Raw genomic sequence first — 25260 nt, 5'->3', positions numbered from 1 at the left:
TCGCTATTTTCATCATTGAAAGTGCATACCATTACCAGAATAACACATACCTCTCATAGATGGTTTTTAAAGTCAGCTGATCGGGAACACCTTCAGTCTCTTCAAGATGCAGTATGAGCCACGATGTTCTGTATGGCCACTGCTCTGTGAGATTGATCCAACTAGCCAGTCTATCCCAACTGAATGTGATCTGATTAGCTCTCAATAAACGACCTAATATAACAAGAAAGGAGAGAAGAAACACAGGATTTTTTTTTTCCCCTTTTGAAAGGCATCTTTTTTTTCCCCTCAAAGTAGCAGCTATGTAAGTCCTTTAACCTGATCTGCGAACTTGCTGATATTATATTTTTAGCTCAATAAGTCCAAAATCATCTCAAGTTGCATCTAAAAATATGATTTAACAACATAATAAAAATCCTTGCAAATACTGTTCATAACATGAGACTCTCCAAAACTGGCAACTTCAGCTCCAGGTTAAACACTAATTACTATAATCCTGTTACAGATGAATCTTAAGTTACTTTAACAAAACTCAGTAGAGAACTTCACACATCATTAACTTCTCAATCTAAACACAAAAATCATGCTATTACTGTGAAAGATCTCCTGTGCATTGGCATATGAAATATGGTCAAAACAAGTTAAACATATAACTTACCTTCAATAGCCAATAAAGTAAAATTCAAAGCTATAAACAAAACACTGTTTTAAGTTAATATAGCAAGGTATGAATTACAAATGAAGTTAATTTGAAAAAAAAGAACCAGAACAAAATTAATGCTACAGCTTATGCATTTCAAGTTTTAGCAATTTCTCTAGAACTGCATTATTAATATTGTTGACAATGTATAACTTAAAAGCCTGAAGGCTCTGCTCATGAAGCTGTTTATGAAATCATCACATATAACCACAGATTATAGTACACTAAAAGTGTTCTGCAGGCCTTTCTTTGTTTTTACAACTAACAGTTTGTGATTTTGTTATACTTTCACATCTGTACTATAATTTGCCAAAACCAGACATTTCATGCTACAAATTTTAATGACAATGCTAAGAGACTGCACATTTACTTAAAGGATTAGCTCAGAATTTTAGGTCTGTTGTAATGTATGATCAATCACTAAAAAAGCAAAAAAGCAGGGGAAAAAAGGGGAAAACTACATATTAACACTCTTCCACTAAGTGTACTAGCATTAAGTTAATGGACTAGAAAATAAGCCATGGGTTAGTTTACTTAATTCAGAACAGCATTTACAATGTAGTTGTCTACCTGACTGAAGGTAAATTAGGACAATCCAGACATTGCAAGCACTGGGAATGGAACTGCAGAGACAGCCAAGCCCTCTGTGTTACGCAGGTTGGTTTGACAGAGCTGAACCTCAGCTCGGAGACATATAGCTGTGTCCTTGTATCATACTTCCTACTGAGATTATCACCTCAGCCCTGAACCAGTCCCACCTTCTTGTGAAATGCTGGAAATGAGTTCTCCCAAATGCAATGTTAATTTTGGCAATGGATGCAGCATAGGTACTGCTGTAGCAAGTTTCTGCAACCAAGTGGATCAGCAGGAATCAGTTCAGTCTCGGCCTGTATTATTACTCTGTGCGCTTACTGGTAAAGCAAACACACTAAGTGAGATGGCTGCAGGTTTCTTAGCTGGAGCTATGTGCTGTGCAATAGAGACAGGCCGATTTCTGAACTGCACCCACTGTAGGCAATATGGCTACAATCATCTGATGCAGAACTTAATGCTGAATCTGTTGAACCCATCCATCATATGCCTGCAGGCAACTGCAGTATTTCTAAATCTGTGAAAGTTTTATTCCTAAAATATCCTCTCTCAAATCATCCAGCTCTCGTTAGAAAATTAAGAGAATTTTCTACTTAAGCATTAAATGTTGTCATAGAAAGACACAGGTCCTATTTCTACAAATGACAAAGGTCATTTAACATAATCTTTTATTGCTAGTATTATTAGCAGAATCATACTATAGTCTTCCTAGCAATCAAATTTTATTAGGCTTACTTAAATCAGAAGGGTTTAGAGACTCTACTTTCATTAACAACTCAGAGCTTGTGATAATTTGATTAATATTGAAATAGCTAAAAATCAAGAGCAGAACTCTCCTCCTTCAAAACACAGTGATACTGACTTTGCTCTCCATTTGTACCGTGTAGTACTACTCATCTTTTAGTGAGATCTTTTATGATAAAACCAGGAATTCAGATTGAGAGTTGTTTTTATTGCACTTCAAGCCATCTTTTTTATTCTGGGGAAGAGTTCTACTGAACAGAAGCTGTAGAGAATAGGATTAATGTAATCTTCCAAGACCTTCCCTTAAAGTGTATTGTAGTAAGCTGTAACTAGGATCAATTTGTTAGCAAAGAGCTCAAACGTGCACTGCTGCCTCTTAAGGACACCACTGATATCTAATGTGTCAATGGGAAAGCTACAACTGCATGCAAGATTAGGAATAAAGAAAAAAAAACAAAAGCAGAAATATCTGTATAGTAAATGCAACATTCTTCAACTAGATATTTCAAATTTTAAAAGCACTGTTTGTCCTTTCCTAAACTCAGCTATAAGCAGAAAAACAACTGTGTACCGTCTCTTCAATCATTACGCTACTCATTATTTTATGAGCCAATGAGCTTGCTTACCAGTAGCAAGAAGTTCTCCTGAATTAACCTTCCTGTTTGCATCCTATCTTATCTAATGAACCTAACTTAATATACTAAATATGCATGTTAAATAGTACTAAAATATTTTTAAGTATTGAAGACAATACATTTGACATAGCTGTAAATCCCTTACCTTTTACAGTTAGTCCTAGAAATTGTTAATACTGTTTGTTTCACAGAATCATGGAATGGCTGAGGTTGGAAGTGACCTCTGGAGGTCATCTGGTCCAGCCCCCCCTGCTCAAGCAGGGCCCCTACACCCAGCTGTCCAGGACTGTGTCTAGATGGCTTCTGAATATCTCCAAGGGTGGAGACTCCACAGCCTCCCTGGGCAGCCTATGCCAGCGCTCAGTCACCCTCACAGTAAAAAATGTTTCACTAGCAGCTGGTGAATCATGGAAGTTTTCTACAAGGGTGCACATCCTAATCATAAACATTCAGAATACAAAGCCTGGAACAGAGAAAACATGAAGTTTGATCCATTTGAAAAAGCTGGTATTGGCTTTCACATCAACACAAAAATGAGTTAAGGATAGTGAAATTAAGGTCAAGCTTTTGCCAGGATATTTTTTTCTGGTTAAAGATCAAGACAATTCTGAGCAAACATCTAAGTTTCCCAGAAGCCTCATACTGTACAATTGCAAATGCTTATGTAAAAGTTTCAGAACCTGGAGAAAAATAGTATTATCTTTTGTTATTCCAGTCCCCGGTGATTTGTGGTTCATTGCTTGCTTTCTATTAAGCACTTGATGAATTTTACTTTTCAGGTATTTAACTGTTTCTGAATCCACGTAAGCTTCCCACATCCATTGTCAGCCTCACCTCTGTCCCTGGTTGGACAAGATGATCTCTAGAGGTCCCTTCCAACCCCTATCATTCTGTGATATGATACTGTTGCAGAGTTACGCACTTAACTATATGAAGTGTGAAAAGTAACTCTACTTGTTCTGAACCAGTCAGCTGTAAGGCTATTCAGTGCCTTTTAGTGTGTGTAATAGAGAAGACAGTTAATAATCATCCCCATTCACTTACTACATGAAACATGATTTTATTAGACTTCCGTAAGTCCTTCTCCAGTTTCCAGTTTTTAAACCTCAAAGATACCAATGTCTTGATTGTGTTTTGTTGAAGAAAACAGGTCATAAAATACTTTCATCAGCATCAGACAACCATTTAGGAAAAAAGGACTCCAAATACACACAGCAAAAATGTGAAGGAAACATACCTAGTTTTGCCTTGCAGTTTACCTTTCAAGATACCAGCACTACGAGCTTTGTTCACATTAGAGTATTACGAAATTGAAAAATCTATTTATTCCCACACTTCAATATTACCAAAAATGGGAATCATTTGCCTCCCAACTGTAGTCAATGAAACAAAAAACAATTTATTTTTTTAAATTCTACATAGGATAGTCTACAATCATTGCTTGCGCTCTAGAAGAGTTTGCTTCAGAAGGATTTTCAAAATCTACACATGGACCGACTTGTTAATTTAGTTTACACAAGTGAAACTACCGGCAAGCAAAGCACAATACTCTTTACCATACATAAACATGCCACACTTACCTGTCACTGAAACAATATTCAGCAATCTTCTCATGGTCTGAGGACTGATATCACTGAACCAATCCTCTGTAACCAACAGTTTGGTCAAATCAAAAGACATTTGTCGGGTAATGGTGCGCTGCATCTGGCGTCTTCGATAAGTATCCTGATAACGATACAAAAAGCAAGGAATACTGATTAGTATCAAAAACTTTTTATGTACTTAAAAATACTTTGGTTTCACTTGTTAGAACCTTTGTGAATTCTGTGTGTCTGTGAGGCTGACATAAAATACCATAAAAATATTTACTAGAATTTAATTCTGATTTAGCAGTGCAACAGCTAAACATATAACCCTAGAACTAGTAAGAGCTACACATTTTACTTCCATGCCAGTTCTGAGAGGAGTTGAGTGACACGGTGAAATATTTAGTCAAAAGGTTACTGATTTCAGCATTGCCACCATCATTTCCTGCTGTGTCTACACAAAGTTACCTCCATCCATTTACTAATTACATTAAGATTAAAGTGAACATCAGGTTCACCTGCTACAAAACTCCCTAAGCCTCTACCTATGGCACCTCAAAAACCTCAGAATCCTCAGACTCTGTGTTGCTTTTCACTACTTCCTAGATACCTTTTATTCAATCACTTTCTCATTTTACATAAAGATAACAGAAAACAGAACAGAAAGCAGAAAAAGTGTCGTGGACATGTTGCAGTAAAAGTCCAGTACTGTAATATTGTGAATTCCTTGACTGGCTCAATTACAGCCCCTTGTTGAAACATCCTGTGATCAAGTGATACTGGGCTTATACACAAAAATCTAAAATATACATACATAGATCATGGCTACCACCAGTGTGCTCTATCACCTCAGCATTCACAAAGAGCTGAATTTAAGTATTTGTGGAAAAGAACTGTCTGCTCAGTTTGTGAGCAAACTTTTTCTTCTTTGACAGAGTATCAGTCTACTGATTTAAGAATGTACTTTTCCCACATAGATCACAGAATCACAGAATGGTAGGGGTTGGAAGGGACCTCTCAAGATCATCTTGTGCAACCCCCTACTTGAGCAGGGACACCCAGAGCAGGGGGCATAGGAACGCGTCCAGGGGGGTTTTGAATGTCTCCAGGGAAGGAGACCCCACAACCTCCCTGGGCAGCCTGTGCCACTGCTCTGGCACCCTCACAGGAAAGAAGTTTTTTCTCAGGTATTCAGGTGGAACTTCCTGTGTTCCAACTTGTGCCCATTGACCCTTGTCTTGTCATTGGGCACTACTGAAAAGAGTCTAGTCCCATTGCCTTGACACCCACCCTTTAGATGTTTATAGGTATTGATGAAATCCCCCCTCAGTCTTCTCCAGGCTGAACAAACCCAGGTGTGTCAGCCTTTCCTCATAAGGGAGATGTTCCAGTCCCCTGATCATCTTGGTAGCTCTCCACCAGACATGCTCAAGCAGTTCCATGTCCTTCTTAAACTGGGGGGCCCAAAACTGGACACAGTACTCCAGATGTGGTCTCACTAGGGCAGAGTAGAGGGGGAGGATAACCTCTCTTGATCTGTTGGCCACATTCCTTTTAATGCAGCCCAGGATACCACTGGCCTTCTTGGCCACAAGGGCACAGTGCTGGCTCATGGTCAGCTTGCTGTCCACCAGCACTCCCAGGTCCTTCTCAACAGAGCCGCTTTCCAGAAGATCAGCCCCCAGCCTGTACCGGTGCATGGGGTTGTTCCTCCCCAGGTGCAGGACCTTGCAGTTGCTCTTGTTGAATTTCATGAGGTTCCACTCGGCCCAGCTCTCCAGCCTGTCTAGGTCTCGCTGGATGGCAGCACAGCCTTGTGGCGTATCAGCCACTCCTCCCAGCTTGGAATCATCAGCGAACTGGCTGAGGTTACACTCTATCCCATCATCCAGGTCACTGATGAATATATTGAACAGGACCAGACCCGGCACAGACCCCTGGGGAGCAGCGCTAGTTACGGGCCTCCATCCAGACTCTGCTCCGTTGATCACGACACTCTGAGCTCTGTTGTTGAACCAGTTCTCTCTCCAACTCACTGTCCACTCATCCAACGCACACCTCCTTAGCTTGTCTATGAGGTTGTTATGGGAGACAGTGTCAAATGCCTTATGAAGTCGAGGCAGACAACATCCACTGCTCTCCTTTGTCCACCCAGTCAGTCACACCATCATAGAAGGCTATCAGGTTGGTCAAGCATGATCTCCCCTTGGTGAAACTATGTTCAATATTTCTGATAACCTTCTTTTCCTCTACATGCCTGGAGACGACCTCCAGGTTGAACTGCTCCAGCACCTTTCTCGGGATGGACGTGAGGCTGACTGATCTATAGTTTCCCAGGTCCTCCTTCTTGCCCTTTTTGAAGATTGGAGTGACTTTTGCTTTCCTCCAGTCCTCAGGCACCTCTCCTGTCCTCCATGACCTTTCAAAGATGATGGAGAGTGGCTCAGCAAGAAAATCTGCCAGCTCCCTCAGCACTTGTGGGTGCATCCCATCAGGGCCCATGGATTTGCAAGGATTCAGTTTGCCTAGGTGATCTCTGACCCAATCATTTCTACCAGTTTCCTAAGAATGGTTTGATAAGTTTTCCAAGTTGAGGTCATTAAAAATGTGAAAGACAAAAACAGAACAGAAAAGAACAAAAGTATTACCAGTATCTCCATTTAGTCTAAAAATCTTTCTCACCCGCCTATTGAGGGCAGTTTTGCTACCAAGCTTGGTCATGTCTCCAAGGCTGTTCTGAGAAACTCTCCTGTCAACCTCTTCATGCAATCCTATGGAAAAGAAAACAAGCGGCAGGCATTTTCTCCACTTATACATTTGACTGATATATAAAATAAAACTCATGATCTGCCAATTATTTAAACAGTTTGTTCAAAACCCCCAATTTTTGGAACACTGGTTTTGTAACTTTCATATCATCCTCCTGCATAACCTTACCTGCATTGTCTCCATAAGGAATATCCCCATTGGTTGTTGAAGCTACCATGAGTTTTTTTGCATTGCTAAGCCCTCGGCTATTCAGAAAAACAGGCAAATGGACTATGTTTCGCATGTAATCATGTCCATTTATGTTTGAATCACGTAGAACGCTGTTGAGATTCTGGTTAATAGCCTTTATAATAATGTGTGGGTCACTTGCAAAAATAGCAATAAATGGGCCTTTTGAAAACAAGACTCGCACCTGTAAAAAGCAGACAGTACACCTTGTTAATAATAATTAATAATTAAGAGTAACTGTATTATTTGAACAACTGACTCAATGTTTTATATTAATTCTGTTCGAGTTATAAACCTGAGAGGACAAGAGATGTATAGAGATGTCAGTTTCATCAATATAAGATACCTAATCTTAGGAACTGATCCACAATTAGAAACAAGGGTGACAAGTCAGCAGTAGCAGTTACAGTGGAAGTCATCACCAAGGAGGTATCATGCAGTAGTGTCCTACCTCCCCCAAAATATTTAGTATCGAAGTATCTTTTATCTAAAGTACTTCAAAACTAAGTACAAAAAACTCTCCAAACGCTGAAGTTTGTTTAAACAGGGTATTAATTTCCTGTAATTTACATTTGATTATTTCAAAACTTTTCACAAGTATTAACATGTACAGTCCGACTGGGATTTAATTTTCAACTTTTAAAACCCATTGCTCTTAGTATTACAGTTATGCTGATGTACACAAACGTTAAAAGACTAACACAGACTCTGTATACAGCCCTTCTTTCTACAGAAAATACACAAAAACTGTATGTAGCTGAGCTCATCTATTGAGGAGATCATCCAGATGATCTAGAGATCATCCAGAGATCACTGTAAAGTGATCCAACTCACAGTATCAAGCATCTGTAAAACTTTGTCCTGTTCACAAGCATCCAATCCATCAATAATTACAACAAGCCTTGTCTGGTTCTGAGTGAAGCTGTCAATGGTTTTTGCCATTTTGGCCATCAGTTCCACTTCACATTTCAAAACCTACAGAAATGAAAAGAAGGAAGAGACATCTTTGTAATACTTAAAACTCACAAAACGCATATAATTCCTTTGCAAATTTCTACTCGCCCCAAAAATACTTCAGTAAGATTACAAAAATAAAACACTTACGAATACCCAAAGTGAAAGTCCTAAAATGTCCAAAGTTTTAATTTATTTGCACAAAAACGTACAGCAGAACCACATATTCCACTTTAACATAACTATCCTCATTTAATTCCATTACAATGTTATTTAAAAATAAATTAATACTTATGCACTGTAAACTAATATTTTAAGAGTAAACAAGAGTATTTGCCATTTCAGATAATCCTCAAAAATTGCTTTGCATAACATGTACACTAAAATTTTCTATCTGTCTTCCAGCCAAATTATGCTATTGCTCTAATGCTCAGTCATTCCTATTCAGGATATGCAATCTGAAGATGAAGTTTTTCAACATTAAGTTACACATTTAACAATTACCCTTAATATAGAAACAAAGATGGAATTCACCTGATTTCAGCAAGTAACAGGAAGACATTAAAATCTGACCTATTCATCATTAGATTAATCTTCAATGTGCACATTAAGATGACATAAGTCATATGAATAACCCTAGGGAAATACCGACTTCTCTCCTTTGATTGCAAAGGGTGAACTTAACTCCTAAACAGCTGAGGTTATGCCAGATAAATACCACTCAAAACCAAAACTGTCAAGAAACACAGTAGCAAGACCTAGGTAAGGTCTCTGTGCCACAAAAATTGTGTATAACAATATGTACAACATATTGTATGTATAACATATTGTTATACAACGTATTAGCTGTAATCTATGGAGGTAGCATCATGATGCTAAAGTCTGTTTTCAAATAGGAGCATACAGGATATTCAATGACAGCCTGATGGGTATGTTTTTTACCAGTTTAGATACAACGCAGCAAAACAATAGATTTCCTATCATTTTTCATTAAATATATGAACTGCTTTGGAATGTTCTTTCAGTGCTATCATTTCTTTCTTAGTAAAGGTCTTGCAGACAGCCAAAGTTAGGCTTGGTTTTTCACCTTTAGAATACCTTAAAAGTTGTTATTATTATTTCCAACCTTATGATCTAAAGTAAGCTTTTACTAAATACCGATCATTTAAGGACAATTCTTTTCCTTCCCCTTACTCCCAGCAAAAATAAATTTAGGAACTAAAAACTTAATCCAAATTTAACATTCCTGGCTCAGCAGACAGATCTCACGCACTAAGCATAATACCAGTGGAACAGAAGCGTTCTCTTCAGTAAACACTCACCAAGGCTCATTGTAATGTGCGGACTTGGCCTGATTAAATAAATGGTGTCCCAACTTAAGAAGGTTACAGGTTTGGGGCTTTGTTTCAATTCTTTTAATGGCCAATTCATATAAATGCTTACCTTCATGAACCCCTCGCTTTTCAACTTGTGAAGCTTGGAGGCAGCATTGTGAAGCCGTTTTCTTTGAGAATTCAAAACTGAATCCATCACTTGCCACCATGTGCGACAATTCAAGATAAAGGCCAAACCAACAACACAGGTAACTGATATAAGTATAACATTCACTGTCATGTTGGCTGGTTCTACATTAAAAATTGCCAGCAGGGCAATCGCAGAAACAACACAAGACAATATGAACAGGAAAATCACAAAGGATGGGAGACAGCAAGTTTTCTTCCATTTCTTTTTACCTAGGAAACAAGTATTTTTTGTTAACATTAATGTAAAATGTAACTACAGGCAAGTACAAAATCTATTAACTTGCATATTTCTCACAAAACACTAACTTCCGAAAACGTTACTGCAGTGTTACCATCCAGTCACAAATATGTGAAAAAATAATCTGAATTTGCCAAAATTCTTGCAAATTATGAAGTGGAGGTATTTCTTTAATCTTCAGTTTATTTCCATGGTTTCAATAAATCCACACTGGATGGAAATGATCTTCATTAAAAAGACTTCCGATCAGTGGTACCATTCCTTTTGTGACATTTCTCAGTAAAGTGTATTTATGCAAGTAAATCCTAGGAAAACAGTATGGTAACTACTCGCTTTTAGAGAGAAACATTATATTTACATAATCTAATAGTAACAGTGCCATTGGAGAACTAAATCGCAATTGCAAGCTACATCCTGAGACTATCCTTTCTTGCATGCTAAAACATAAACAAGGGAGGGCTACAGTATGTAAGGTCTGGACAGATCACAAGGGCCTCAGAAGAGAATATAGACCTCCTGAACTCAGTTGGATTGATAAGGAAGAGACAAAGAAAAACTGCAGTTGGAGGCTAGCACGGCTAAAGCAGTGATCAAAGAAACAGCTTTTTTTCCCAAAGTAGCAGCCTTTGCCTTTAGGACCTGTACACGTTTAGAAGATTCGCATCTTCTGTATACATTTGTTGATAACAAAGCATAGAACATAGCAATAATCTGATGCAAAATGATGACAGCTAAAATCAGTATTTGAACTCGAATGGAAAAATCAAATTTTAAATATGCCACGTGGAAAGGATATCCAAAGTTTATACACGGTCCATGTATGATATTCTAGACCAAGGTATGAGCTGGAAAGCTCTTTTACATTACTGACATGTGACAGATTGTCCTGCATCACAATTCTAAGCAACAGAGATGCATAATGACAGCAGTGAGGGGCAAGAAGAGAAGAATAACAGCTCAGTTATAATTACATTCAGTTCTAGACGTTTTCAAGTAGGGATGTAAGCTTCCTCTCTACCCAGAGAGAACTGGATTAGAGACATTTAGGAATCATCAACAATGAAATGCAATTTAATAGGCTCATCTGCAAGTCTCGTTACAGCCGTTAACAAAAATAAAAGATACAAGAGACTAAAAAGAAACCTATATGGAATTTCTATGAATATCTAGAGACAAGAGACCTATGACCCTATACCTACAAACACCTGGAGACAAAATGATGTGCAAGATCATCAAATAGATTAAATAAATAAAAAAATCAAATAGATAATTAGGAAGAGCGCAGGAAGGCAACAGAACCAAGGAATACAAGAGTACTGTAAGACTACAAATGAAAGGGAAAAGATGATTACTGCAAATTATCACATGAAGCCATCACTACACTGCGGTTCTCAAGTCAATTTCAGGAGAAATTACAGCATCATGAAAGCTGTTTCACTGAGGTTGAAGAGCAGAACTGCAGAATGTCTAATATGTTATTAAGGGTGAAAAACTCCACATATCAAATTCACGTTCCTTATGAAAGCAATGAAGAACAATGAAGAGGAAGTTATGTTCAGCACATAGCATGGGTCTTTTTCCACCCTCTGCAAGACAGGAGGGTCTAAACATTTCCCTTTGTGGGAAGAGACATCATCTAACAGATTCCTCAATTTGTGGTCAAGGTCAAAATGAAATGAGAAGTAACTGACTGAAACTGAACTTGAAGTAAAAATAAGACTTCTATGAATAGAAAGTTACCCTCAAGAACACCCTTTCTTCACAATATCATATTCTGTTCTGCATATTTTTGTCAGAAATGTGTATATTGGGCAGAAGAAAGAAGTTTGTTCCATTTGGATCAAGCAGGAAAATTGGACGCCATCTTACCAGCACTAACCACAACAATTTATGGCTTTGGACCAACATGTTCTATACACATATTATATCCAAGAATAACTAGTGGTCACTCATAAAAGCTCTGAATTAAAGCCTAATAAACTAAGCAGAAACTTCTCTTAGCAATACACAAAAGTATGCTTTTCACTTTATCTGACTTGGACACAATGACTTTATTGCTATGGAAAAACACCATGCTGCATCTAAAAGGGTGTAATATAAATATACCTTTCCATTGACACTCCTGAAAACTATACTTGACAGAAGACATTCATTTATGATATTAATGAAATCAAGATGAGCAAAGAAAACAGGGCATTATTCTCTCCAAAACAATACAAAGACTTTGCCCTTCTGTATGAATTTCCACATGGCTAAAACAGTTTCTAATAAAAGCTTATAATGTGAAAAACAGAACCCCTGATAATGGTGCATTGAAATGGAATAATCGGAAATGTCATTCAGGTAATAAAAACCTTGTGTATCTTCTGTCTTGAAAACTCGAAATAGCCTTGTTGCTAAGAAACCGAATTCCCTTTCACAGGCATCAGAGAGGGTAGCGATCATCTCAGCCAATGAAGTTTCTCCACCTACACTGGACAATCTATTGTAGTCCGTAAATAAAAATCTGAAAGAGAAGACAGACAGGTATTTTGCGTACTTTCAAAAGCCTTAAATATTCTCTGGCAACCAAACCAAAACCCTTCCTGCACCTCTGCAGCTAAAAGTTTTTTCAGTGGCACAAAACGTAAAACACCAAAATACTTATTTTTAAACTCTACATGGAATTTAAGTATTTATTTCTTTATTTCTTCTCCTATTATCAACCTCTTCTTTGCACCACTTCCTATTCTAAAACTTGATTTCTTAAGATAAAAATGATCAGACCACTAATGGCACCTCAGACAGCAGTAATAACATATAAATATCTTTATGATGCCAAAACATAATATTGACAAGTATTTTTCAAATTACATTCTGAGCTATTTTCAAATATTTATGGAGGATTAAAAATAATACAGAAGAACGAGATCACAAAAGCACCATGAGGCTAAATGACAAGTCTCTAAACAATAGGAGTAAACAAAACTATAAAACACATAGCATAAAATTTCTTGCCTTCAGGTAAACTAGAAGCTTTGAGCAGTCTGATGCTCTAGTTACAGGAAGAAAAAAAAAGAAAAAAAAAGAGGGAAAAAAAAAAAGACCTTAACAGACATAATTAGTGAAACAAGCACTAAATGTAATACAAAGTAAGCTATACCAGAAAACTAAATTCTTATTTTGTCTGTTACAAATTTTCATTAGCATGATAGTCACAATTCCCAATACTAAATGCAGTAACCTTCACTGACTTTGGCAGAGTTTTTCTTGAAAACACTACTATCTTCTTCACACTGAAAAATTTAACTACATGATCTGCTAGGGCTACTGTTTTTCAAACGGGAATCTCAAGAGCTTTTCATAGGAAGATAAGCATGCACATTAATATACACAGCTTGAAAAGTATCCGAGTGAACTTGAATTATTAATTCAAGAGTAAATAAATGGAATAACTAACCTGACAGGTAAAGCTTTAGTGGTTTGCTCTGGTAATTCTGGTGGGTTCACAAACATGAGTTTGAGAAGCAACTCTAAATATCCAATATGTCTTGCCAACCTTGTACTTAGCACCCAGGCCCAGTTCCAGCTCTCACCTTCTCTTCGGCCACCAAAGTAAATTAGAGCTAAAAAATTAAAAATTGGAAAAGATGTTATGGCTGTCTTTTAGCCAATGTTCACACATGAAAAAAAAACCATGAAGTTTGAACAGATAAGACATGGAGTAGCATAAAAGGAGCTGAATGAATTTTTAACAGTTAAGGCTAAAAAAAGTAACGTAAAAGAGTAACGTAATGAAGTTAATATACAAAAGTGTTTGTTTTCAAGAATGTCCTCTCACAAATTACATGCAAAACACAAGGGAATGGTCCAAAGGACTCCTGTTTTCCATGAAAACATTTAGTATTTTTTCTGAATCACAAAGTTTGTCTATAATACTGAATTCTAAAAATAGTTAAAAACCTTCACAAACTTCATATAAAATAAGACTTACTAAAGAAAATGTAGAGAACTGCTAATAAACTGAGTGATACCGCTATTCCAAGCTTTGCATCCACTGTGAAAGCAAGCAATAAACCCAAAGCTCCGCACAGCAAAAGCGTGAGGAGTACAATAAGCCAGGAGAACTGAAACAGAGGTTCAATCTGCTGTCCTGCAAAAGTCTTCATTTCATCTAAAACAAAAAGACAAGAGATCAGTTAACATGTTAAATCATTCTGGAACAGAAAGCAAAAAGGATATTTGATAATTATCATCTTTGAAAAGAAACATGTTTTTCACTACTGTATAACTTCTCCCCCATTGTTGATCCAAGAGAAAAAGGACAATGATGCTCGAATTCTTCTTCACACATAAGTACAAAACCCTGTTTTCATCCATGCAATGAATGAAACCATTTAGATACATAATACTTGCATTGTTTGCTGCAGATTTTCTACTTTTAAAAGCATATTAAAAGCCATGCCATTTCCTATCCTCTTTCAAAAGTTTAAAACATATTTTATGACACCAAGAAAAATAAATCCACCATATTTGTCAAAAAAGAAACCCCAAACCCACACACAAAAATACCCAAAACAGCAAACCTACACACCAACCAACCCACCCCCAAAACCTTCAATCATGGAAATCTGGACCACATTCCTCAAATAGTTTATGTATTTATTTGGTAATATATAATTCAAATTCAATCTATTTATTCAATAGATCCATTAAAACACAAAATCCAGAATAAAAAGATGAGTGAGGAACTGGAGGAAAAAAACTGGAAAAGCATTTTAAAAACGTAAGATCTCATCAACAATAAACACTAAGATGCACACTGCTTTTTGTTTATGACATGGGGCATGAGGTGAACAAAATTAATGCAGACACCCCTTTTTAATGAATATAGAAGCCTTTAAAAACATAGAAATCACAGAAAGTAATAAACGTCAGGACTGGTAAAAGTATTTTGAATTATACTGAAACACCTCAGAAAAACATCCTTTGTCAGAAGCAGCTAAAACTGTAAATAAGATGCTTATTTCCACTGTGAAAAACATTGACTCTCTTCACATACTGCATTTGTCTTCCTCTGTCATTTCAAAAAGTTCAGGGTAAATAAAGAGAAAGGGGAAGAAAACTAGATGCAGAGAAAATACTTACAGAGGAAAAAATATTAATAGCCTGGAATTTGTTCATAAACTTCAAAAAAAAAAAGGACACACAGGAGCCACAAGAAATAAATACTGCAACAAAAGAGGTCTGAACCTGATTTGACACACAAGCAACGCCAGCAAGGCATATTTCAGCAGCCATACTTTCAGGGGTACCCAAAGGATAGATTCACTGTTGCAGAAAACCCACAGGACAACAGACAGCAACACTTACAGACTGTCTTGACACTGTATAAATGAACAAAGCAACCTATGGATGAAGTGACCACACTAAAATTTAAATACTTTCATTACAGAAACAGAGGCCGAATACAACATCACATGGACTAATGGCTGTCGGAAAAACTAGTAAATCCCATGTGAAGCTTTTCACAGATATATTTGAACCTACAGAAAAGGCTAAATCAGCTTTTACCTTCCAGTTTCTTGAGCAGGAAAGATTTTCCACTTCCCCATTGTGCATATAAGCCTACACAGATAGGTGGCTGCATGGTTGGTTCACTCAGAATATCAGCCAAAGCACTGCTGTACAGATCGTAACCCAGCATGTCACCGTCAGACTCCGTGGGAGACAAGTGCCCTGTAACACGAATACCACGTTTCAAAACTTGGCTTTAAGAAGTCTCTTCAATATTACAATATGCATATATAATATCATGACAGGTTCACCTATATTTGGATATTTACTCCTCCTATATAATAGCTGTTATTATTGGTGCAATATTGTTCAAAGGAATTTTAAGTCATCCACATAAATGTTATATAATTTTCAAACCCATTAGAGCTCACCATAAAAGACTCAAACAAAATGCCAAATCACAGCAAGTCAAAGAAAATAATTCCAACACAAGCAAGACAGATGTAAAAACAGTGATCGACAGAAGTCACACAGTATTCAATGTCAAGAGTCAAAAAATAAAAGGTACATTTGACCTTTGTTACGCTTTTAGAATGATTTTTTTACCAACTGGTTTTTTTTAAAGCTCTCCCATTAGCTGCAACATTAAAAAATTAAAGCGTATACCACTTTTCAATATAGAATTGAATATATTGGATTCTTAATATACAAGCGATTAAAAACATACAATGAATACTTAGACTTACTGGCTCCAAATATCTGTGTTAAAATACTCTTCTGGTGGCTACAGTCAATATTGTAAGGTGTTTCTCCTGTTTTGTTGGGTCTATAAAGCAATCTACCATCTTTTGGATTTCTTAAGAGTAATTCTGCAAGTTTACGGCTTCTTCCACGAATGGCAATATGAAGTGGAGTATCTCCTTTCTGCAATTAAGTGAAAAACTAGTAACATGAATTCCTCAGATTACGGACAGAGCATACGTTCCACATAACTTCAGATGCATTATTTACTTGAAATACATCTTAAGATACTCTCAACAGCATTAATGCTTTACAGCATGCGTTTTTTCCCCTTGAAAAAGCATTACAAAAGTTTTAGAAAAGACATGTGAAAAGGCAGTTCTTATAATGTTAAATCTAAGGACTACCTCCCTTCATGAATGTTTATAATAGTATCTTTAAGGTTTATGAAAACTGTAGTATTTATTTAGAAAGAAGCATCTACCAACAAATTCAGAGACTTGTTTGGAACACGAGATACTGCTTGTTAGAATTACCTCTGTCTGCTCAGATGTCTCCAAAAAGCTTTCCATTAAAAGTTTCCTTATGACATCAAATCAACGTTATTACTTATTTACACTAAATATAATACTAAGAGGTTAAAAAGTATCAAATAAATGTTCCTGTATTTAAAATGTTTACAGTCAAAGTAGGTAATGCGTAAGAGAATAGCAACAAACCATTGTATTTGTCCTTGGCATTGCTTAGTTTAATGTCTATTAATCAAAAACAAACATCAGTGACAAAAACCAACCATTCTCTATGCTGTTTTTCAAGTGTATCAAGAAATTACTATTCTTACCTGTGAAATTTTTATTCCTGACCTAGATTTTTTTTTCCCGTTACTAAAAGCACCCCAATACAATCAAAGAAGCAAATCAATATATTAATGGTGAGAATTAATTTTTATTTAGGTGTTCTGATCTATTTAATTATTAAGCATATGGGAGATTAAGCATTTAAATATTACAGTTGTTGTGGTTTAGCCAGCTGCTCAGCCCCACACAGCTGCTTGCTCACTCCCCCACCGGCGGGATAGGGGAGAGAATCAGAAGGGTAAAAGTGAGAAAGCTCATGGGTTGAGATAAAAACAGTTTCGTAGAATCATTAAGGTTGGAAAAGACCTCTAGGATCATCAAGTCCAACCATCAACCCAACACTACCATGTCTCCTAAGCCATGCCCTGAAGTGGCACATCTACACATCTTTCAAATACCTCCAGGGATGGCAGCTCCACCACCTCTCTGGGCAGCCTCTTCCAATGTCTGGCTGCTCTTTCAGTGAAGAAATTTTTCCTAATATCCAATCTAAACCTCCCCGATGCAGCTTGAAACCATGTCCTCTAGTTCTATCACTAGTAATTTGGGTGAAGAGATCAACGCCTGCCTTTCTACAACTTCCTTTCAGGTAGTTGTAGAGAGCAATACGGTCTTCCCTCCGCCTCCTCTTCTTCAGACTAAACAACCCCAGTTCCCTCAACCTCTCCAATAAGACTTGCTCTCCAGACCCTTCACCAGCTTCGTTGCTCTTCTTTGGACACGCTCCAACACCTCAATGTCCTTCTTGTACTGAGGGGCCAATAATTACTGAGGGGTCAAATAATTAAAGTAAAACAGTAACAACAAAAAAGCAATGAAAAGGAGAATAATAAGAGAGGGGCAAAACCTGGGGCGGGGGGAAGGGGGAAGGAACAACCCAAACAACCCGCACGTGACACCGCCACTCACTGCCCACCGACCAGATGCCGCCAGTCCCTGAGCCGCAACCGCCCCCCCACGCACCAGCTGCCCCGGTTAATGTGCCGGTCATGGCGTCACATGGTGTGGGGTGAACATCCCATTGGCCGGTCGGGGTCAGCTGCCCTGGCTGTGGCCCCGCCCCTCCCAGCCCCCCGCCCACGCGGCAGAGCACGGGAAGCTGGAAAGGTCCCCTCCAACCACTACAGGCGCTACTGAGCGACACCGAGCCGCTGCTTAACAGCAACTGAAGCATCGATGTGCCATCGGCACTTTACCAGCTACAGTGAAGAGAATTAACTTGTTCCCAGCCAAAACCAGCACAACAGCCCATTTAATTATCAAGCATATGGGAAGCTCTCTTTCTGTATTAGCCTTGGCAGCTCACTATAAAATTCTGCTGCAAAACTAAAATGATTAAACATACTAAAGTAAACAAACAAATACTCTTTACCTTGTCTACAGCAGAGACCTTAGCCCCTTTATCCAGAAGAAGCTCTACTATTTCAATATTTCTCATCTTGGTTGCCTTTATAAGTGGTGTTTCTCCGTCCTAAAAGGGAAAAGCAGGCCTAGTAAAAAGATCATCTCTGTATATTCAAAACCAAGCAAAAACCAGCATAACAAATTAAATGCCAAACTTTTAAGAGAATTTAATTAAATATGTTACTGTGCAAGTAAAAATGCTTCAGCGCGTATGTTATTGAAAAAGTATCCCAGACCCTGCATTCTAGACTGATTAGGATCACAGAACAAAATACAATTCTGTTAGTAACAGTGTCAGAGAAAGACAAGATTCAGATATAATACAAGATATTTGAAAAGAGACTCATGGAAGAGGTAATTCACTGCTGTACATACTACTTCCTCTATATTTTTTTATTCCTGCACACGCAATAAATGGTGGTCTGAATTTTCATGGTTAGCAATATCAGAAACCTCTCTCCTCAGTTGCCAGCAGCACCTGCTCTCTACTCCTTACTGCTGGTCATGTCAATGATGCTGAATTAAAGTATCCACACTTCCCCTGCTACTGAGTTTTAGTAGTAGGTAATGTTTATCAACAAAGGGGACATTAGCATTGCTAAAAATAAATCCTGTATTTCAGAAGAATTTTTTTTCTGGTTTTACAGCATGCACAGTACCAATAGCACCAACACCTCACAAAAACTGTATCTGGTACTATGATCTTCGTGTCACATGGGAGTTGAGAAAAGAACAGATAAACAAAGTAATTAAATTAAAATTCTAATCATTACCTTTGTACATGTTTCAGTATCAGGGTTGCATTGCAAGATATCCCTCACCATTGTAGCATTTCCCTTCTCAACTGCCCAATATAAAGCAGTTTTATTATCCTGAAAAAAAGAGAGTATTAAATGTTAACAGTAATTCCATTCAGTAGGATTAATTTCAAAAACTGTACAACCACTGTATTGAAAACAGCACCTAATACATCAAATTTTAGCATATCTCAGGACAAAGGGAAACACCAGCAAATCTAACAGGCACACCAGCAGAACTTTTTTTTTTTTGGGGAACAGAAATCTGCCTAAAGAACACAAATCTATTTTGAAAACCTGTGCAAAAACATATTAAGAGCTTTAACAATGCAAGCAGATCCAGTCTTGAAACAGTTTCCAAAACTATATATGAGTATTCAGTTGTAATGCAAATATACAGATTTTGTAAAGAAATAAACCAACTTTTTTCAGCGCTGTCTTTTTTACCCTTATTATGTAAGTCATGTTTCTCTGTGGCTTTTTTTTTTTTTTTTTTTTGAAAAGATTTATCTCCTATTAGAACATGGAAGTGCTAACCGCTTCCAGGACTGTAAAAAAATATCCATTTTGTTCTCAATTTTACAGTATTCGCCTAGTAAGACTGTTGAACTGGTTGGCTGACCCAAAAACAGGGCATGCAAGCTTGGAAAGCTGTAGAAGTAGACGGACATGAAAGTCAACAGAGAGTACCAGAATGCAAGTCAGCCATACATTCTATCATTCTATCACTCAACCAGGGGGAATGGCTGATAGCTGCAAATCTGCTTCTGTCATCTTCCACCCCCCCACCCCCCCCCCCCCCAGCAATGTGTGCTATCCCGTGAAGTCTCCATGCCTGCAATCTTTTTGTAGCCTAGTGACTGCACCACGGCTCTTTCTGTTTGATGCACACTTGTGTAGAGACATTTAAGAAAAACCTCTGAACACATTCCTGCTTCTAAGTAGGAAATTCAAAGTCCTGCTTGCAGCCTTCTCCCTTGCTTGCTCTTTTCATTTGCAGCTCTTCCTTTCTCACTAATGGGCTTCACAGAAAACTGAGTTTAAAGCCTTTCTCAACAGTTTAACAAGCCTGGTCAGTAAGATTTCCTTCCTCTCTGGTCACCTGGGTTGCATGTCCTCCATCCTTCAGTCAGGTGGCTTCCAACAAGACACCAGCCTGAGGAAGCTGACACCTCATTAGCAGCATCAGCTGCACAGCCAAGCACTGGTCTGCCCAATGTTCCCAGGTGGGCCCTTCCCCCTTACCAAAAGGGCTGAGAAGAACACCTGAGCCCTCCCACTGGCCCAACACTCACTCCCAGAGCCCTGTAGTCACATTTTTTTCTGCTCAGGGTCTCCCCTGACTAGTGTCCCTATGAATGAATAAGAAGCAAGTAACACAGCTGCTAGAAGGCTGGACAGAACTCAGCAATCTTTCTGGAACATCAGATTTGGGCAGACGGAGAATTCCCCAGAACAGGTCTGGCTGGCAGACAGGTGCTGCAGTGCCAAACAGCAGGGGATTTGCTAAACACTAGTGCTCATCACAGATTTTGATACTGCTGGGCCTAATTTGAAGATCTGAAGTGCACAGCCAGAGCCTTCCTCTGATGGTACTCACTCCTGCTGTGTCAACAAGGCCACAAATGTATTCTCCAGATTAACCACTGCAAACAGACATCCTCACACTGCCAAAGTCACAAGCTCGCCTGCCCCCGAGGAGGTTGGGTCCTCTTGCTGTTTCTGTACTGCCTTGGTCATAACAAGACATTGAGAAGCTCCAGGTTTTCAGACCCATGTAAGCAAGAAGCTGAGACACACAATTCCAGGTTTCCAATGGCAGGTTAGAGTCAGAGATCCAAACACTACTTTTTCTCCAAACTAAAAGCTCCTTGGCTTCTCAGACAGGCTCTGCATCAATAGCAGGCACTGACTCTTTGCAGCTCTCAGTGACTACTTAGTTTTGTGTTCAAGCTTGGCAGACTGTTTGTGCCTGCGAGCCGAGTGATTTGAATAGCTTCAAGCAAAAGAAAGCAAGTTGAATGTAACAACAAAAACAAGTATTGTGCTGAGTAAGAGAGCTTTTGGTAGAAGAATAAAACCAAAACCTTAATCAAAGGACAAAAAAAAAAAAGGAAAGAAGGGGTAGGTAGAAAACATAGAAAACACGGAAATCACTGACAACACTGCTTGACATGAGAAAGGAAGTCAGTGAAGGAGACGAGAACCAGCCGAGCATAGTGACAGAACTACACAACACATACAATCCAAGGTGTATCGTATTTTAATATATTGGTATTAAATTTTAAATATTAAAAACCTTAATATTATTATTTTAATTAAAGCATTTCATTATTTTAGATCTGTTCAGTAGTGCAGATGAAATAAGTTCAATTTACATCTTTTGTTTTTCAACCACGATACAAATTGCCTGAAAAAATGCTGCTTAGGGAGTCATTATGATTGCATTTCTCTTACATCTTAAAAACTCCACAGCAATATGATGTGTTTTTAATGTTTGATGGGAATCTGAGTTTCCTAGAGTAGACTGACCAAGTTTTTAAAGCCCTGTTTTTTTAGAAACACAGTATAATAATTTGATATTCAGATTCACATCCTATTTAAGAACTACTAACATTTACGTTTAGTACTTACCTGACCTCTGATATCTATATCAGCATATTTGTGGAGCAGGGCCCTCACAATTTCAACATGGCCTCCTCTAACAGCCCCAATCAGCACGGTATCTCCACTCTAGAAAAATTGTGAAAGAATATTGAAGATTACTAGTATTTAGGAAAAATAAATGCAACACAATAAATTATAGCCTCAAAACATATATTATGCCTGTTTACATTAAGAAAACTGCACTCATTTTAAAGAGATATACAAATGGGTAAATAGAAGAAAAAGTTCTGGACTCTGTTTTGGTTTTTTTGTGGGTTTGTTGTGTTTGTGGTTTTTTTTTTTTTTCCAAAGAAATGAAATGAAATTTATGGCAAAACAAACACCCCCAAAATAGGTCCAGCTTAAACCACTATCCTAAAAAATAACAGCACAAATTACAAATGAATATGAAAAAAACCTGCCACTCTCTACGTTCATAGGTAGACCAACCACTCACAGTAATAACCTCTTCACAGTCAGACAAGAATGTTGGCTGTCTTCTTTAGATGTTTCACAGCTGACAAAAGATCTTCAACAATTTTAAAGAATTTTATCCGTTTTTTTGGTGCAGATTTGACTGCTAACCTGTTTACATACACTATGCTGTTATAAAGAAGCAAAAGGCTGATTTTATCTCAAATTGATCAAAAGAAAAAATATTTTCCTGTGGTAAATGGAGTTGTATATATGTAAAACAACATTACAAATCTGCTTCAGGCTTCTGATTTTAACACACTTCAGGATTTCATTTTCTGAAATTCTGACGTATCCTTAAATTACCTAATAGTCCTTTTATGATGAAACAGGAAAAATAAGTGACAGTACAGCTAAATCACAGGTGTGAATTAGGTCAGAAATCTCAGGGGTAGTAGATGCCCTATCAATCACAGTCCTTAGATACCTGGCTACAAACCAAGAAATTTTCCTTATCAAAACTTACTCTAGCATCTGAAAGTAAAACTACTCGTTGTCTGACATATCTTTGGAATAGAGTCAGCTGTGCTGAAAGCTGTAATTCATCCTTCCTAAAAGCACAGGAATGCAGACAGTTGTAGCATTTTGTGACAGAAGAGGTGAGACGGGATATTGCAATGTATTTTATCAAATATTTAAAGTTTTATTTTGATATGTGCCTGAGATCAGATTTGTTGTCACATGCAACACTGCAGCTCAGTAGGTAACCGTCTAAGAAATGCACTAAGCTGACACCTGAAATACTGGAAAACACATCCAAAAAATCCTTCTAAAATTATGAGGCAAATATTAGGAGGTTTTCCTCTCTTCTTTACAATCCCAAGCAATTCAATTTAGGGATTGGGAATTCAGCCTCAAAACCTTATTACTGCTCTGGACCAAAACACTGATCTTGGCAAAGGCACCTAAGTTTAGGTATCTAACCACCTACAGCCCCAAGGGAGCACTGCTTGGCCTGCCTCTGACACTTCAGAAAAACCTGGCTATCAAGAGGCTACCGCAGACAGTCCAAGGCACTATATAAGCAACCAAATAAATCCCTGAGCAGCTAGCAAGCAGGTTCAACACTCTGGTCACTGCCCATACCGCATGCCTCTACTGAGCATTGCAATCACAGCTCAGGTACACCGCGCACCTTTCAACAGTAACATTTACATGTCTTACCCCAGAGCTGAAGTCTTCCTCTAATATATGCAAGTTTCCTAGTAAAAAGTTTCATTGTAAAAGTAGATGCTGAATTAAAGGTATTCTTTTTTATAATATCCATTCTTTTACAATTTCAACAGCACTACCACATGCATTAATACACAAAATACCACCCCAAAACTACGAGTTAGTTCACTATTAGGCTTGTGTTACATATAATACAAATGTACAACCATAAATCATTTCCATGCCCTGTGGAAACTCACAATTCAAGAATCACAGAGAAAAAGTAGTTTCTGTAGTTTATCCTTTACCTTCACACAACATTTTCACTTAACATACTTATAAAATAGCAATACATAAAAATACCCCTAGGTGGCAGAAAAATTAGAAAGCCAGAAAAATCACGTACTCACAAACTTGCATACACTGGTATTTAATAGATATTATTATTACATATATATATATAAAACCATAATTATGATGACGATTTACTCACTCTATCAGGGATGTTCACATAAGTTCCAGCATCAAGAAGATCCTGCACTATTTCAGTATGTCCCTCCTTTGATGCAATCATCAAAGCTGTATTCCCATCTTTATCTGTTAAGTTCACGTTTGGGTTCCTTTTCAGTATTTCTTTTACTGAGTCGGTATAGCCACCCTTCACTGCTACAATAAGTGCAGTCATAGAATTCTTTAAACAAAACCAACAGATTTTATTGTACAGTGGATACAGAAATCATCATTATATCAGCAGTTTAAGTAACAAAAGAACACTCACTGACTTTACTTTCTAACCATCCAAATGTTACTTCAGTTTAATGTTTTAAAGTGCACTTGCTATGCTTTTTAAAAAAAAAAAAAAAAAAGAAATAAACTAAGTCCACAGTAGAGAACACTTCAACGCAAACAGTAAAGCTCTGATCAGTTTATTATAACTCCTGAATGTTGCATGCATGATAAAATAATTTTCTTGTCATATGGGAACATAGTACTATCAGAGCACTCAGGTCTGCCAAGTACCACCCACAAAGAGGCTTTTGGAAGAACTTCAGAAATAATCACACAAATACCAAAAGTTGTCCTAATTTTCCACTTAACTTTTACTGATTTTTTTTATTTTGACAAAGATTTTAAGTGTCTTATACAACAAAAAATTTAAAATGTTTCATTTAAAAACAATATGCAGCTTATAACTTCTAAAAAAATTCCCAACTCCTGAAAAGGCGTAGCAGCCATTATTATTTTCATAAGGTGCTTTGTGTTTGATTTACTTTGCAAACATCACTGAGGAATAAGTTGTTTAACGTATCAGGCTTGGGTACAGGATGAATTTTGATAGTGTTAACCTTCCAAGAAAAATAACTTCACTTATGTTCATTTAAATTTACTTGAGTGTGAATTGTCAATATGACTCCCTAGTTACACAATATTTTTATTAAAAGGCACAAAGAAGTTTAAATAAGCCTCACATGTAGTTTGCAAAAACCTGGAAAGCAGTATACTCCAACATCAACATTTCACCTTCTTTCATGTATTTCTTGGTATTTGTATTATAACACAAAACAGGACACACAGATGTATGTACCCACACCTTATCACTGGAAAACAAACGGTTACTTACAGCTCCTTCTTGATCAACATCAGCTCCCATCTGCAGCAAGTATTTCACACACTCCAAGTGACCCTTCCTTGCTGCCCAAACCAGTGGAGTGGTTCCATACTGCA

At 37.6% G+C, this 25260-nt stretch overlaps 1 protein-coding gene across 3 annotated transcripts in view; it reads right to left on the bottom strand.

The window, feature by feature from the left end:
• The window catches only part of KIDINS220 (kinase D interacting substrate 220), an 83092-nt gene that overhangs the window by 38310 nt on the left and 19522 nt on the right, over positions 1 to 25260 (bottom strand). For all 3 annotated transcript variants that reach the window (XM_075086867.1, XM_075086869.1, XM_075086868.1), the window contains 16 exons: positions 25157 to 25255; positions 24029 to 24226; positions 21898 to 21996; positions 19240 to 19338; positions 18435 to 18533; positions 16211 to 16388; positions 15522 to 15686; positions 13942 to 14121; positions 13408 to 13573; positions 12323 to 12474; positions 9651 to 9940; positions 8088 to 8228; positions 7194 to 7437; positions 6939 to 7027; positions 4251 to 4395; positions 51 to 213 (listed from right to left, as the gene is read on the bottom strand). In XM_075086867.1, coding sequence (XP_074942968.1) covers positions 51 to 213; positions 4251 to 4395; positions 6939 to 7027; positions 7194 to 7437; positions 8088 to 8228; positions 9651 to 9940; positions 12323 to 12474; positions 13408 to 13573; positions 13942 to 14121; positions 15522 to 15686; positions 16211 to 16388; positions 18435 to 18533; positions 19240 to 19338; positions 21898 to 21996; positions 24029 to 24226; positions 25157 to 25255 — 2507 coding nt within the window. The remainder of the gene's footprint in view (positions 1 to 50; positions 214 to 4250; positions 4396 to 6938; positions 7028 to 7193; positions 7438 to 8087; positions 8229 to 9650; positions 9941 to 12322; positions 12475 to 13407; positions 13574 to 13941; positions 14122 to 15521; positions 15687 to 16210; positions 16389 to 18434; positions 18534 to 19239; positions 19339 to 21897; positions 21997 to 24028; positions 24227 to 25156; positions 25256 to 25260) is intronic.

The sequence above is a fragment of the Phalacrocorax aristotelis genome, chromosome 3 (assembly GCF_949628215.1).
Source record: "Phalacrocorax aristotelis chromosome 3, bGulAri2.1, whole genome shotgun sequence".
Classification (NCBI taxonomy): Eukaryota; Metazoa; Chordata; class Aves; order Suliformes; family Phalacrocoracidae; genus Phalacrocorax; species Phalacrocorax aristotelis.
This window is presented reverse-complemented; position numbering and strand designations above follow the sequence as displayed.